Source organism: Phacochoerus africanus, chromosome 13 (genome assembly GCF_016906955.1).
Source record: "Phacochoerus africanus isolate WHEZ1 chromosome 13, ROS_Pafr_v1, whole genome shotgun sequence".
NCBI classification, from domain to species: domain Eukaryota; kingdom Metazoa; phylum Chordata; class Mammalia; order Artiodactyla; family Suidae; genus Phacochoerus; species Phacochoerus africanus.
The window spans coordinates 12150803-12168442 of NC_062556.1; the positions used below are offsets into that span (position 1 = coordinate 12150803).

The 17640-nt window shown below is 42.6% G+C and overlaps 1 protein-coding gene across 3 annotated transcripts in view; it reads right to left on the bottom strand.

Annotated features, from left to right (window-relative positions):
* Positions 1-17640, bottom strand: part of DCLK1 (doublecortin like kinase 1) — a 346047-nt gene that overhangs the window by 317642 nt on the left and 10765 nt on the right. For all 3 annotated transcript variants that reach the window (XM_047755857.1, XM_047755860.1, XM_047755859.1), the window contains exon 3: positions 5791-6137. In XM_047755857.1, the coding sequence (XP_047611813.1) occupies positions 5791-6137 (347 nt within the window). The remainder of the gene's footprint in view (positions 1-5790; positions 6138-17640) is intronic.

Consider the following 17640-nt stretch of genomic DNA (forward strand, 5'->3'; position numbering starts at 1 on the left):
TGAGCTTTATAACAGGTGAGGGGACTCAACTATCAAAAGATACAGAGAAGACAAAGTAATTATTAATTTATGGAGAGCTACAGGAATGTCCTTTCTAAGGCAGCTGTTTTGTCAGAACCCCCAAGGGGACTGCTTAAGGAGGGGGTTGCTTTGAGGGGTGGTTAGCTCATGTGGGAGAGGCCCTCACGAATGGAATGAGGGCCTACAGAGTTCCGTGGCCCCTCCTGGCGTGTGAGAACTCCGCCAAACCAGAAAGCGGGCTCTCATCAGACCAAATCTGCTGGCGCCTTGATACTGCACTTCCAGCCTGCAGGACTGGGAGAAATAAACTTCTTTTATATCGAAGCCGCCCGTCTGTGGCGCTGTGCTCTCAGAGCCCTCATGGGCTAGGGGAGCAGCTAGGACGCCTGCTCTCAACTCATCACTGACATCGGTTTCTGCATACCTGGACTTCAGCGGAGTTACTCCCAGTGTTTTCCATCCTGGAAGACAATTCAGTTGTTTGCTCACTAGAGCATGTGCACCATGGTAGATTTCACAAAGTCCATGACTTATGCAAAATGTCTATCGGATAAAAACACAACATCCCTGAGTGAGTTCTTCCTTTGCTACTAAAGCATACTGCTATTTTACATGGATCTTCAACGTCAGAGAGCTGATGGGATGAGGATGTGGGTTTATTTTCTACTTAAAAAGCCATCTGGGTTCTCGTGGCTCTTGCTTCAGTGGTGGTGGGGGGGATCACTGGCAAGTGCGTTACCTATGATCTTTACTGTATAAAGTGCCTGTTTCAGACTAGCTGTTCTAAGACTTGCTGCTGTTTGTGTTTCTAAGTAAGGATTCAGTAATCACAGATGTGGAAGACTTAGCAGTTCAAGACAGCCTGATTAGCTGCTCCAAAAACGGAATCAGGAGATATGCAAGTGTATCTTTCCTGTAAATCTCATACCTTTGGAGCTTATTTTAATCACTTAAAAAGTAGGCACACTCCAAATGACCTCTGGTAGTAGCTTCCTGGCAGGATGAGTAAATGACCCAGAGAAAAACCCCAACATCCAGAGCCTGGACTGAGGCAAGAGGACGAGCCTCCCACACGTGGCAGAGCCTCCTTTGAATAAGGAGAAAGGAGATGTGATTTTAACCTTCAGCTGGAAAATGCCCACCATCCTTCTTTGGGGGCCCTTTATCAGTGCCCGGATAAATACTGCTTAAAAATGGCAATAAAAGTGCCTGATAACATGGGGAGGAGAGCTCCCTGCCAGAAAGGTGTGCAGAGAGGGTGGCCAAGGCTGCAGTCGCCTTTAGTCAAAGCGTCAATGCCCGTGGATAAAGAACAGAGCTGAAATAATGAGAAAAGGTTCACTCACAAACAGCCTACTCAGAATCCGCGACGGTTATCCGGGGAAACTGCAGCTTCCTGCACAGTGTCCTACACAGCGCAGCATCTCCAAGATGTTGATTTCCTGATTTCTGCCGGAAAAGCCTCAAAAAAGCACTGCTTAATGAACTCAAAGGTTAGGGCTGAAAGCATTGCCAAGAGACCTATGAGCAAGGAGGCTGAGCGGTGGCAGCGATGAGAGAGAGGCATGTGGTCCACGCCCTCTGGTGCCCAGCTCCGGTACCATATGGAACAGCAGGCGCCGGCTCATGCCAGAACCCCCGCATCACCAGCTTCCTTCTCACACATGCATCTGCAGGCTGCCCAAAGGCAAACTGAACAGCCATCCCCGCCTGCCTACCTTCCTCTCTACCCATGTCCCCAGAGCACTCAAGCTGTTGATTACACAATTCTCTTTCCTCAATTCAAAAAAAAATACCTTTAAAAGCTTTACTGGGCATGGATTTTGATACAAGGGCTCAGTTATTTCATTTACAAAAAAAAAAAAAAACTGAGATAAGTGGTCTTAAGGGCGATGTCCCGTGGACAGCATGTGGCCCCAAGGCCAAAATGGGCAGGGAAAGATGCTGGCACACGGGGTACCACCCCACGATGACAGGGCATCATGTCACAGGAAGGCCTGGAGGAAAGCGGTTTATTCTCAGAGGCTTATCAAGCCTTGGTCGCCGTCCAGGCTGTCAAAGAATCTCTCTCACAAACAGCTTATGGGGGCAGGTTTCTCCTTTGAACAGAAATGATTCTAAAGGCTCCCGGGGTCCATGAGAAGGGACTCTTGGTTCCTACTGGGAACCCAAGCGAAAACTCTTTATGTTCTTTCCGCTTTATCATCCATTTCCTTGGCAGCTTCTCACCACTCCTGCTATGGAGAGAATAAGCCAGAATGAAGGAAACGCCACGCTGGAGACCTGAACCAGTGCCGCAAAAATACAGTAGAAGACAACAGTCAGCAGAGTGACTGCGGGGGAGAAACTCAGAGCAGAAAACTTTCAGATCATACTTCTTGGACAAATTACTCACTCGAAAATTCTTTTCTGCTACATTTGCATCTCTTTGGGCTTTTAATATAATCTGCCGTGGGACAGTGAGGACTGACTCATGAGCACAAGCTCTGGAGAGAGACTGGTTCCAATCCCAACTCTGCCATTTACATCTGTGTGGTCTGGACTTGTTTTGTTATTAACAAGTTCTGTGTCTTAACATCCTCAACTGTTAAATGGGGGCAATAATTGAGCTGTATGGACCAACCACGTCAATATGCGCAAAGCATTTTGAATAACGCTCAATAAAGCTGTGATCATTATCATAGTTCAAAAATGCTTTCACTTATTTATTGCAGTTGATCCTACCAGCACTCTGCGAAACACAGAGGTGATCATTTTATCCATGATTTACTGATGACAAGAATGAGGCGCAGGTACAAGATTTGCTGAAAACAGGGAGTTCCCGTCGTGGTGCAGTGGTTAACGAATCCGACTAGGAACCATGAGGTTGCGGGTTCGGTCCCTGGCCTTGCTCAGTGGGTTAACGATCCGGCGTTGCCATGAGCTGTGGTGTAGGTTGCAGACGCGGCTCGGATCCCGCGTTGCTGTGGCTCTGGCATAGGCCGGTGGCTACAGCTCCGATTCGACCCCTAGCCTGGGAACCTCCATATGCCGCGGGAGCGGCCCAAGAAATAGCAAAAAGACAAAAAATATATGTAAATTAATTAAAAAAAAAAAGATTTGCTGAAAACAAATAATCTGCAGCTGAGCCAAGATCTGAATCCAGGTCTTCTGACACGAATCCTTGGATTCTTTTCCATTCCTTTGCATTATTTACAGGGAACCACAACCAAAACAGTCACTATGAAATTCAGACATGAGATCGATTCCTACAGAAACGATTGAGAACATCCTACTATCTATTCTAGAAATTCATTATTGGAGTAAATCATCAGTTACTGGCAGAATTTAGCTTAGGCAATTAAAGCTGGTTTCTCAGGTTCCAGCGGATAGCAATGCAGAACCCTAAAATTCTCAAGCAAGCAGGAAGGACGACAAAACAGCAATATGTATTCTTGGTTCTAAATTCCACTTTTTAGGAGAACAGGTAAACTCTCATCTTGAGAAAAACCAAATCCCCAAAATGCAGAACTACAAGATGGTTGAGCCACTCAGTACAAAGGGAACCCGTGAAGAAGGTAAATGTTTAAACGTGAACCCTGCCACCCTCCTGTTGCTAGAGTTCACAAGGCAGCAGTGGACGTTTTAGTCACTGATACCCTGGTGACATTCAGGCTCCATCCTCCTGGATGGAGCAGACTGGAAATCTCCTCACTTGGAATCCTTCCACCAGGACACTTAAGGGACAGACAGACAGAGGACTGGTGAATACAAATCAACAACTGGCAGACCTTCCTTCTTTCCTAATAAATCCTATCATTTAGAGCACCTGATTGGATCCCTAAGGGAAGAATTCTTTCATGACTAACACTCTCTAGCATTTGCATCTCTTTCTTTCTTTCTTTCTTTTTAGGGCCACACCTGTGGCATGTGGCAGTTCCCAGGCTAGGAGTCAAATAAGAGCTGTAGCTGCTGGCCTACACCACAGCCATACCAGATCAGAACCACATCTATGACCTACACCAAAGCTCATAGCAACTCTAGGTCCTTAACCCACTGAGGGAGGCCAGGGATTGAACCCATGTCCTCATGGATGCTAGTCAGATTCGTTTCTGCTGAGCCATGATGGGAACTTCTGCATCTATTTCTAATTCATAAAGTCTGAATGTGTTAGCCTCCAAGAACTTGCATGAGCCTTCAATTTAATAATATCGACCTTTTAATCTACAAATCTAGTTTTTGATTTTTAATACACACTAAATACAAATCAAAATACTCTTCAATCAACGAAGGAGTGGATAAAGATGTGGTACATATACACAATGGAGTATTACTCAGCCATTAAAAGGAGCAAAATAACAGCATTTTTAGCAACATGGATGAACCTAGAAATTATCATGCTAAGCAAAGTCAGTCAGACAATGAGACACTGACATCAAATGCTATCACTGATATGTGGAATCTGAAAAAACGACAGAATGAACTTCTTTGCAGAATAGATACTGACTCACAGACTTTGAAAAATGTATGGTTTCCAAAGGAGACATTTTGGGGGGTGGGGGGATGCACTGGGGTTGTGGGATGGAAATCCTGTAAAATTGGATTATGATGATCATTGTACAACTATAAATGTAATAAATTCATTGAGTAATAAAAAAATACCCTTCAAAATAATTTCTAAAAAGCATGTGGACAAATTCATGTTAAAAACTAAATTTCAAGCAAAGACAGTGTAACTAAAAATTATAATCTGGAGTTCCTGTCATGGCGCAGTGGTTAACGAATCCGACTAGGAACCATGAGGTTGCAGGTTCGATCCCTGGCCCCACTCAGTGCCGTCAGCTGTGGTGTGGGTTGCAGACGTGGCTCGATCCTGCGTTGCTGTGGCTCTGGTGTAGGCGGGTGGCTACAGCTCCAATTAGACCCCTAGCCTGGGAACCTCCACATGCCAGGGGAGCGGCCCCAGAAAAGGCAAAAAAAAAAAAAATATATATATATATACATATATAATCTGAAACAAAAAGACGCTGGTAAACGCTGAACGATCGGCAAAAGTCACTGTGCACACATCAGTGTTCCTTTATGCAGCTCACCATTAGGGTGCTGCAAATCTTTGCCTAAATCCCCACAAGACTTCCTTTAAGTTCATCAGAACGATGCCCATTAAAATGTCTACTCAACTGATGTACATTCCATGGCTAAAGAAACACCCCCTTCAATTTAATTCTGAAATTGTGTTTTTAATACAAGATATATCATGTTCTAGAGATATGCCTCTTAAAGACATCCAGATGGAAATACTTCATTCCTTACATATGTACTTAAAAATCCATAAAATGTAAATAAATCTCACTTGTGAACATTACCAAGACACAGAACTATGCAAGATTATTTAGGTCAAAGAAAGGACTTAAGATTTTTCTCTTAGTTTACCTCTACACCTCAGTTCTGCTCAAGGTGATAAGACACACAACAAAATTGACAACAGATGGCTGAAAAAGCACCACTACAGTAAGCAGTTAATAACTGGAAAAGTGGAAAGCTCCCCATAACCATGTACGCTTCAGAGGTCTGTGTTTGTACTTCATTCCTATGGTGAATCCTGTGCTCACTCTATCCTTGAACTGGTTTGAGAGCAAGAGCCGTGTGTCTGTTGACAAAACGACCCAACTCCCGCAACACCGGTAAGATGCATGCGTCTGGTCCCCAGCACGTGCTGTTACCAATCCCCCAACCCCCTGGTTCTTGGCCACAACGTTAAGGTCATGCCACGATCCCTCCCTCCCTCACCTGCTTCCCGTCCAGGGTGTAGAGGCGCTTCACCACTCCCGAGTCCAGCTTGATGGCGTCGGTTATGTCGGTGAGCACCTGCTCAAAGGAGTGAGCCGTCTTCTTGTTCAGCAGAATCCTGACAGCCTTCCGCGGCTTCACCCCACTTCGGATGATGGTGACCAGCTTGGGCCGAATGAAATCTTTATTTTCCCGCACCTCCGAAGGGCTCCCCTTGGCGGTGGCCAGTGAGGACACGGCCCGGGACGCGGAGGTGGTCTTGACGTTCACCGACCAGTTGGGGTTCACGTTCTTGGTGTACTCCAGCTTCTTGAAGGGCTCTATTGAGCCACAGACATAACTCTCTCCTAAGGAGGAGAGAAACATTTAAATTTACATGGAGGTAAATTCATTTCCTCTGTCCTACTCTCTGATCTCTCTCTATATAAATATTTTTCCTGGCCATGGAAAGTTCCAACGTGTGGAAGTTCCTGGGCCAGGGATTAACCCAGAGCAGAGACCTGAGCCACAGCAGTGACGATGCCTGATTCTTAACCCGCTATGCCACCAGGGAACTCCTCTCCTTTTCCACTTAGAAGAGCTACGTGTGACTTTTTAAACAACAGAAGAGCATGATCAATAATTAATGAAAAAGATCGATTTCTCAATTCTAATCTGGCTCTGTCAGCCACAGATTGGTATCGGTGGGGGGGAATCATCATTCTTCCCTTTCTTCCTCTGCATACTGGTGACAGAAACACTGATACTGAAAAGCTCTCGGAAAGATATGAAAGTGAATTCAAAATAGAAAATATTTAGGGGGATTTAGGTATATTTATATTTGCAGAAAACTTTCACATCAGAGGTACCACCTGAGATCATTTAAAAACTGAAAATGGATCAGAAAACAGCTTCTTAAAATAGCTGTGTAATTTATATGTTTGGTGGAGGTGTTCGCTAAAGATTTTGAAAAGTCAAGCAAAATTCCAAAAACAAGCAGAATAACTGCCCTTCCTTTTCCTCCACCTTCACAGGGTCAACCAGTGATCCACACACACTAGGAAGCCACATCTTACTTGTTTATAAAGAAAGGGTTATGAGAGTGCTCAATTCACAAACTGCATAAACTCACTTTAAAATAAATACAGCTACATAAGAGGAGTAAGATCTGAGGGTCTAATGTACAGCATGGTGAATACAGCTGATAACCCTGTACAGTGCAACTGAAATTTGCTGAGAGAACACAACTTGAATGTTGTCACCGAAAATAAAAGGTGATAAATGAGTTAACTAGATATAGGAGGAATCCTTCACATATGTAAAATCATCATGAGGCACACTTTACATAACTACAATTTTATTTGTCAATTATACCCCCAATAAAGCTGAAAAAAGAAAATATATAAAATTTAAAATGATTCCTTAACAGAGACTCATGTACTGAAGATATTCAGACTAGTATACAGACAGTGGATCACATAAAAAAAAAAAAAAATAACACATGTACCAAGAGACAACAAATTACAAAATGACTGGTCCTGCATATACAGTTCATAACCTTAGGCCAAAGCTTTTTGAAATGAAAGATTTCATAATGGCTTTTTTCTCTTTTAGTAAGTCTTTATAACTGGGAATTGGTAAAAATGCTAAAAAGCCTTCATAATTGCAAGTAAAGTGACCTAGGACTAATCCTACACAGCCATTTACTTTTATCTAAATCCTTGTCCTATTTTTAAATTAATAGTACAAGCACCTAAGGCCATGGAATAGTATTCACATAAAAAACTGAATCAGGGTTTCAAAATAGAAAAGCACACTTTTACATGGTATCAAACATTTACTGTGTAATGTTTTTAAAACACACTCCTGGAGTTCCCTGGTGGCCTAGCAGTGAAAGGATCCGGCATTGTCACTGCCGTGGCTTGGGTCACAGTTGTGGTATGGGTTCCATCCCTGACCGGAAACTTCTGCATACTGAGGGTGCACTCCCCCCAAATATATATATATCTGTGTGTGTATGCATGCACACACACACACACGTGTATACATGCATACACACACACACATACTCCAATGTGTGTTTATACATTTTGTCTCACTGAAAGTGCTACAAATAGTACAAATTCAGTAAACCCCCTTTTTAGCCACTTAGCAGATTACTACTGGTTCCTACTATGCTTTTCTCAAGATTGTGTGAATATCCAAACAAACCCACGGGGGCTGCAACAAGAGCAGTGTTTCTGAAGGTTTGGTGGGAGGGGAGCTAGAACTCTCGGCTTAAGACCTGGCATCTGGGCACGTGGCTCAGGCAAGTCCCCTCGTCCTCTCAGGGGAGGTTTATTCACCCGTCAGGTGATGGCTATGCCAGTGGTCACTTTCATCTCATCAGGTTTTTGTGACGATCAAATTAAAGAGTAGAGGTCAACAACAACAACAACAACAAAAGACCAAAAAATAAATAAATAAAATAAAATAAAGAGTAGAGGTCAAAGTGATCTCAAATGCAAACCTGCTACACAAGTGAAAATCAGCCGAGGCTACCCTGCCCTGACTGCGCAGTACGCACGTTTTATCCTGTGAGGTGTTCCTTGTTTCTAACTACATGGTCACGAGCAGACACAACTTGGGACCCACCTCAACCTGAGGATGCCCTAAGGGTTTCCCAACAAGGGCCATCACTTAGCTGGCAAAACCTGTCTTTGCCAGAATGCTAACTGGAGATACTCAATTGTCTGATTATTTGTAGGTTTATATACTAAGCGAATAACTAAAATCAAAACATGAGTTCCCTGGTGGCTCAGCAGGTTACGGACCCGGCATGTCACTGTTGTGGTTCCAGTCACTGCTCTGGTGCAGTTTCAATCCCTGGCTCCATCCGTGGGCATCGGCAAAAAAAACAAGAACATGGAGCGGTTTACACTTCAACAAAGGAAATTTTCAGCTTTAGGAAAAAAATTTTTAGAAGGGAAGAATTTTAAAGTACTCATATAATAGTATGGAATGGCTTTATTGCAAGAGAAAATAAACATTTTTGCATCTTCTTAGACAAAGCAAGCTGAAAATTTCAAAAAGCATGACAACTTTGAGAAGGTAATGCAGGCTTGGTTCAAGCAACGGCAGTGAAGAGAAACCTGTGTTTAGAGGTTGTCACTTTGAGGCTTAGAGGCTTCTCTGCCTCATTTATGGATTCAAAGACAAGAATAATCTTGGGCAAGGGTGTGAAACTTCAATAAAAAGGATATTGTGCTATAAAGAAGGTGACAGCCAAAGGGAGAGGAAGGAGCTGCCACCAAACCCAAGATCACACACTAAACAGGCCTGTCATTTAGACTCTATTACACTATTCAGGAATCCAGGAAAAGCCACGATGGGCTTCCCTATGTGAATACGCTTCTATTAAGCTGTGCAAATATAGTTACATTAAATCTATTTGACCTCCATTTTGACTATTTTTTCTTCTTTTTTTTTTTTTTTTTTTTTTTTTTTAAACTGCAGAAACATGTGGCATATGGAAGTTCCTGGGCTAGGGATCAAATGGGAGCTGCAGCTGCAGGCTTCCTCCACAGCAACACCAGATCCAAGCCACATCTGTAACCTATGCTGCAGCTTGCGGCAGCACCAGATCTTAACCCAGTGAGTGAGGCCAGAGATCGAACCCACAGCTTCATGGACGCTATGTCACATTCTTAAGCCACTGAATCACAACAGGACCTCCTTGATTAATTTTATCTTAATCATAATTCTAAACTTCTCCTAGCCTCTGTCTAAACGCAGTTAAAGTGGATTGTGCTTTCTGATTTTGTAAAAATTAGCTTTTTGATTAATGTCTTAATATGAACAGACATATGGAATGGTTCTGAATGGGAAAAACACATAATCGTGATTTGGTCAAATGGCTCTGGACAGCCTGAATTTAATTGAATTTAATCCCTTCCTCAACTGGGCAGACAGTTAAGGGCTAGGTTATATTCTTCATTCAAGAATCATCAATAGGTTTTGTTTAAGACCTGACATAAGGTATGTGAGTCAAAGGCCATTCAAAAACAGCAAAATAAAGTAAAACTTCTCATTAATGTACTTCCTCTATACAACTAAGCCATTCCAGAGTTTTCTGGTGTAATTCCTACCACCACAGTGAAATAAAAGTTAATTTATCTAAATCAATGTATATTTGAGCGAAACAGCCCCAATTTGCTTTGTAAGATCGGGATTATTTACTGCAGGTGAAATTAAACAAGGCTGGCAAGATAGCAATGAAGGAAACGGTACAAAAATCTACTTGGAGGTGGAGCTGGAAATTACTAAACACAATGACTTGCTGGTTGGTTATCACACAGTCAGTTTTGTTCCAATTTATTAGATCCAAAAATTTTTGTGTTAAGGCTTATACTTAATTTGAAATACAATACTCTAGGTATCTAAGACACCCCAACAAATAGCAGTAACCACAGAAGCAGCATCTGTCTGAATTTTTGTGGCATTCGCAAAAGCCAAAAAACTGATATTTACTGCTTATCAAAAAGAGAAAGAAAATGATAAACTGATAAAGAAAAAGGAAATGAAGCATTAAATTATGTTTGGATCTAACAAATACATCTAAAAGTATCAGAATACAGTAATTTATTCCTGAAAGACAGGCATTTTGAGGACAGTGGAAAACAGAATAATTTGTATACACATACTAGATTTTTTTTTTTTTTTGCTTTTTCTGGCTGCACACTCAGCATACGGAGGTTCCCAGGCTAGAGGTCTAATAGGAGCTACAGCTGCCGGCCTACACCAGAACCAGAGCCATGCCAGATCTGAGCCATGTCTGCCACCTACACCACAGCTCACGGCAATGCCAGATCCTCAACCCACTGAGTGGGATCAGGGATCAAACCCACAACCTCGCGGTTCCTAGTCGGATTCATTTCCTCTGCGCTACAATGGGAACTCCCCATATTAGATTACTGTAAAGGTACTGAGGAGTCCCTGTTTTGTTTTCAAAAAATCACATACACACTTTAAAATTATTACATTTGCTGTTCTTCAAAGTAGAGAGATAATTTCTCTCTAACAAAGTTTATTAATAAAAAATTTATATAGTTAATGTTACTTTGCCACTGGCTCCCATTATGAAATTAGAGAATTTGCACTTAAAAGAAATTCTATAAGTCACTATGGAAAACTTTCAATAATACGGTACCAGCTCCCTGGCTGACCTGGCCTGTGGTGAATCAGCTGGAAATGTGTTCCTCCACAACGCCCCATATTAAGAGATGCGAGAAGTTCAGCCTGTTTTTCCTTATTGCTAGAGGCTTTTCCTTGGCTAAGGGTTGGGACTTGTAAATTCCAGCTGTGACATCATTTGATCTCAGTCTGAAAATGGTCTTATCTTGATTATTCACATGAATAAAGCTGGTTGTCTTGAGGATTCCTTTAGGTTCCACATGTGACATATTTAAAAGTATCTTAACTGAGGGCTTTGTGAATACATTTCAATTTTTCAAAGTATAAACTTTGAAATTTTGAATTTTCTTACTGAAAATTCTGCAAATTAAAATTCACTATTGTGAGTTACAATAAAAGCTTGGAAAGATTCAAATATATGTTGAAACCTCTGAAAATGGCACTGAGTTAAATTACATGGAAGATATTATTCATGGAATAAAATATCATACAGTACCTTCTGGATATATTTTATGAGCCTACCTCAGATATACACAGCAACATTTCATAATCTACCTGGAAGCCGCTGGTCTAAGAAGACAATTTTGATAGTGCTATCAAAGGCAAGAAAAAAGATTCCCAAAAGCACTGATGGATCATTCTTCCATGGAAGTGTTTCACAAAATAATAGTACATAAAAATAAGCTTACTAAAAACAAAACTGAATGTCTATGTCAGACCTATGAAAAATATCAACCTCTCAAATTTAAAGCAACAGAAAAATAACATAAAGAAAAAATTGAGGGATCCAAATTTTTTTTTAATTTGAAACTGATATAATTGAAAGCTAGAGAAACTAAAATTAAAAAGGCAAAATGGACTGACAACCTGTAATACAAGAGGGTTAATACAGTGTGCAAAGCCTATTATAATTTACAAAAATACACGGTACTAAAATGTATGACAAAGGATAAAAACAAAAGCAAACAGAAATAGAAAATGCCACTAGGGACATTATAAATTGATATCAACCCTTTTGGAAAGCAGCATGGCAAACTGTATTTGGAAGCATGTAAACGTCTATTCTCTTTGCTAAAAACTTTTCCTAATAACAGAGCAACAAATAATAACATTGTAGCAAGTACAAACACTATCAGCCATGAAATCTAAGAATTTTAAACAACCTCCTAAATTCTCAACCGGTATTAAGACCTGAAAAGAATCCTAAGTCATGAGCTTGTCTTCAAAGAGCTTAGAAAGATGTCTAAATGAAAAGATTCCACCACAAAACAATTAGATAAGTGCTAGATAAGTGGTCCAGCAAAAACAATTCAGAGGAGACAAAATATCATTTCCCACTTCCCACTGCATCATCAATGACGAAGATATGGAATTCATGCTGGCCCCAGAAATGAGGGTAAGATTTTCATTAGCAGAAAAGGACAGCATTTCAGATAGAAATAACAGGAGTTCCCGTCGTGTCGCAGTGGTTAACGAATCCAACTAGGAACCATGAGGTTGTGGGTTCGGTCCCTGCCCTTGCTCAGTGGGTTAACGATCCAGCGTTGCCGTGAGCTATGGTGTAGGTTGCAGACGCGGCTCAGATCCCGCGTTGCTGTGGCTCTGGCTACAGCTCCGATTCAACCCCTAGCCTGGGAACCTCCATAAGCCGCGGGAGCGGCCCAAGAAATAGCAACAACAACAACAACAACAAAAGACAAAAAAAAAAGGAAAAAAAAGAAATAACATAGTAATATGCTCTACTGAACAGTACAGTAAAGGGATAGTCTGTTTGATATTCATGTCTTCTTAAAAAATAAAATAAAAATGGTTCTAGGGACAAACAGGTTAAAGTGAGACTGCAGCAGGCAACAAGGTCAAGGTTTTTATGTGTGATCGGACCTGGGTTTAGAAAGACCGCACAGGCTATCGTGTGAAGGAAGGACTGAGGTAGGGCATGGGGAGACAGAAGTCAAGACACCACTTAGAAAGCGATTCTAACAAACCAGGAGAGGAGCCAGAGAACTGAACTTTACACACTTGCACTAGGGCAGCGAGATACGGATGCTATGAGGAGTACTGAGCAGATGAATCAATGGACTGGATTGTGGTGATGCAGAGCTCATAGGAATACAAGCCTATGAGAATACTGAAATAATGGTATCGAAATTTCTATCTTGGCCAACTTCCCACGTGCCACAGCAGATCAAATGAGAAAGGAAACAGTTTGGATTAGATGGTCAGGAAGGAAATTTGGTTGTGCACATACTGAATGTGAAGTTCCTAGGAGTCAACCAGGTAGAGATTTCCAGCCAGCAGTTAGAAACAGAGGTCTGGACTCTGGGAAGGAGATGCATGTGGGAGCTGCAGCTATGGGAACTGAAGAAAACGCTCAGAGAGACCCCACCCAGCTGGACAGGATGAAATCCAGGGTCACACCAGCACTTAAGAGTGCCCAGAGATGGAGGAGCCACTGAAGGGACCAGGAGAAATCAGGTGTCTGGAGCCATGGAAACCAAGGGGAGGTGAGTATATGGCTGGGAGACACCCAGACATCAGCATCCAGCAGCAAAGATAAGGACCCCCAAGAAATCAGTGCCTGGTCATTTGGAGGCCACTTGTGGCATCGTAACAGCCATTTCAGTTTGGCAATGATACCAGACTGCTTTCATCCATCTATTCGTTTTCTCTTTCCTCTTTCTTCCAGGGATATTCATTGCACACTTGTCACTAACCATGCCAGGCAGTGAGAGCTCCAATGACTCCTGACTTCCAGAGACATGGATGAAAAAACCAGTATGTTACAATGCAACGAGGCTAACCAAAGGGCTGACATACACGTGGAAGTAAAAGAAGTAGAGACAGCAAATGCAGAAATTTCTCATGCAAGAGCTCTGGACTCAGAGATAAGCAAGAGGAAGGCAAGAACTGTTTAGGTTGCAGCAGACTGTACAACTGTAGACTCAGGGGATGAGACTGGAAATGCTGTTGGCAGAACAGGCTACCTGAGTGTTTGCCATCAGCAGATCCTGTCGAAAGCTATGCTTTGCTACCTGCAATCCTCACCACAACCTCTTCTCCCAGGACACAATGAGGCATAAGGTGTTAGGCAGCTGGCTCAAGGCCACCCAGCTAGCCGGGGTGGAACCAGCACTTGGCTGCAGGTGGTCTGACTATGCAGCACAACCTGTGCGCCACCCCCTCTCCCGGGAGGTCACGCATCTTACCCTCCTCACGGAGGGAAGGGAAGCCCAGAGGTGGGGGGCTGCACAAGGGGAGAGGGCAGCTGAGCCCAGCGTCAGGGGGTCACGGCGGACAAGCCACAACAGAAGGAAGCGGCAGGAGCAGGGCCACCGAGACAAACACGTTCAAGATCATGGGCTGTATTCTCTACGGAAGCAGGAGAGCTGCTATGAAGCAAAAGTTGGGCACAAAAAATGGTTTGCGGCCCGGTTTATAGGCAAGAAAACTGGTTCGAAGCCTATGAGACACATGTGCCTAAGGACCTGATCTAGGAGAAGCTGTAGGAGGAATGGGAAAACAGGGGCAAATACAGAGTCTATAACAAAGTAAAGAAAAAACAAACTGAGAAAGAAAAAATAAAGATACCTATTTTTAGCTTAGGGGCCTTTTGCAATAGAACAGGGAAGAGATAACCAGAGTCAAGTGGCAGGAATTTGAGGAGCTACTATTTAATTTTTGTTAAAATTTCTGCATCTTTCAAATTTGTCTATAATGCTCACTGTATAACAATGTGTCACTCCGAAAAAAAAAAAAAAAGCAACCTTTTTAAAACAGTATTGAGAACTGTAATAATGGTGGTAGAGGGGAGGAAACAAACTGCAGACCTGTCTTAGGCAGAATCAACAATATCGGGTCGGGATAAAGAGAAGGAAAAGCCAAGAGTGATGTTAAATGAGACGGGGATGCCATTCAACACGATTCGGAAGGTCGGCAGGCGAATGAATTCCGGATAAAGAATGGGGCCACGTCATGCAAGGTGAGGTTCAAAGGATTGGGGATGAGAGTATAAATTAACTACATCCAGGTGCTCGGCGTGCTGAAGACAGGTCTGAGGTGAGACTAATGGGACTTCAAAGAGTGGTTAAAAAAATGGACTTGATATCACAGCAGATGATCCCAAGACAGGGAAGTGGAGGGAGCTGTGTTTAAAAGTGCAACAAGGTAAAGGCAAAAAGAGAAGTTGTCGTGAACTCCGGGAGTAATCGCAGCCCCAGGCAAAGCCCACCAAGGGGTGCCGAAATGCAGTGGGCAAAAGTTAAGGAGAAACAAGATACTCACACAGCCTCAAAGGCCCCCCTCCAAATTTCTATTATGTACAAAGGAGAAAAGAGTAACTTCAGAGCGAAGATAAAGACGCCACCTTAACCGACTGGTCAGAGTTAACCTCACCATCAACAAGACACGGCAACATCATGTACTCCTGAAACGAAGCCCAGCGAAGGACACGACCCCCTTCCGGGGCATTCCTGCCCCAAGTGCAGAACTTTGAAACTCATCACTGGATAAAGTGATGAGTCGAGGGACATTCTACACAACAAGCGAGCAGCACTCTTCACACTGTCAAGTCACTGACGACAAAGGAAAAACGCAAGAACTGTCACAGCTTGGAGGAGATGAAGGCGAAAGGATAGCTAAATGCAATGTGTGATTCTGGAACAAAAAAGGCCATTAATGGAGGAGGCATTAATAAAAGACAATAGGTTAGTTCCTAGTGCTGTCCCAAAGTCAGGGGTTTTTACTTTTGACAATTGTACAACCCTTGCCTATAAGACACTCCCTCAAGGGAATCTGAGTGAAGAATATATGGGGACTTTGTATCTTTTCTATCTTTGACACTTCTGTTAAATCCAAATTACTTTCAAAACAAAAACTTTGCAAAATGAGGGACGTAGCCTGGGAACAAATTTAAAAGAATCCCTACTTCATGTATTAGGACTTCCATTAGAATACTTTTAATAAAACATAAAAAAATTAGAAAAAAATGAGGGTGGCAATTTTATCATTTCAGGGTACAAAGGACCCAAGAGACATGAACATCAAATCATAAATGAAAAGACTGATTCTTCTTTTTTCTTTTAATTTCTGCACCCACACAGCACATGCAAGTTCCAGGGCCAGGGTCTGAATCTCAGCCGCAGCTGTGACTAAGTCACAGCTGTGCCAACACTGGGTCCTTGAACCCACTCTGGCCAGCGGGGGATCACACTCATGCCTCCACAGCAATCCAAGCTGCTACACCTAGATTCTTAACCCATTGTGCCACACTGGGAACTCCAAAATTGATTCATTTGATTTTACAATTTTTTTAAAAATCTGCATGGTAAAAAAAAACCCCACAATAAACAAAGTCACTGAAAGACAATCTGGGGAAAAAAAACAAACTTGAAATTACTATCATGAAGGGCTAATAGCTTTAAAAAAAAATCCTACAAGTCCATCAGAAAAGACCCCAACATGGTAGAAAAATGGTCAAAGGCTAAGAAGAGACAATACATAAGGAAAGATGAAAAGTAAAACTACAAGAGGATACACATTTTTCTTTTCTTAACAGATTGGCAAATGACAAAACATTTGGTAACATATTGTCTTGTAGAAAAACATCCACTCTCATGCATCACTAAAGGGAGTATAAACCAGTACCACTTCTATGAAGAAGAATTTAGCAATAGCTTTTAAAAATTTAATGTTTATACTCTCTATCCAGCAATACTACTTCTAGGAATTGATCTCACAGATAGTCTCCTATATGTGGAAAACCTACATCCAAGGGTATCCCCTGCAGAACTGTTTCTAATAACAGAGGATTAGATACAACCTAAATCACATCAATAAAAGACTGGTTAAATAAATGATGGCACATTTGTATAAAGGGATATTATGGAGTCAGTAAAAAGATCACAGTGGTTCTAGACTTGCTTTATGATACACTGTTACATGCACAAAGCAAGAGTGCCGACCAGTACGTTAACTTAAGGGCCAATGATATGTATATTCTTAACACGCACTGGTATCTCTGAAGGGATAGATACTCAAACAACTAGTAAACTGCTGGCCACAGGGGAATCTGAGAGAGGCATGCATTGTAGCTATTCAAAACTTAATGTAAAAAACTTAATGCACACATTATAAATCAACTATAATTCAAAAAAGTAAATATACAAATAAGAGACCCTTAAGACAGCAGGGAGAGGCACAGAGGAAGCCAACGAATTAGAGGGAAAAAAAACTAGATGACACCACATCAGGGGAAAGGAAATTGCCAGGCGAGCTGGGGGACTCAGAAATCATGGTTGGAGAGAGACTGCCTAACTTCGGGGTGAGGTGAGGGTTTATTCCCGAGAGGTCAACTCGGGCGGGGACTCGGGCAGCGCCCTCTCGGGAGCTGTGGAGACAGGCGGTGACCACGGTGGGGAGGGGGTGTCCCGGCACGGGTGGCGGCTGAGGAAAAGAGGGACTTGCTTCTAATCCATGCAGACCTCACGTACACACGAGCTTATTTACATCCCGAAGACAAGAGACGCACATAGTTTTTACTCTGACGCTTAAAGGAAATGCTCTGGGCCTCTCGCGCCGACATTCTCACCGACGGTCAAAGAAGGCTCACCCGAGACAGTAAGAGGGGGGCCGGGGGTCAAGGACGGGGAGGGAGAAGCAGGCAGCGCGCAGAGCATCCTCAGGGCAGTGAATCTACTCTGC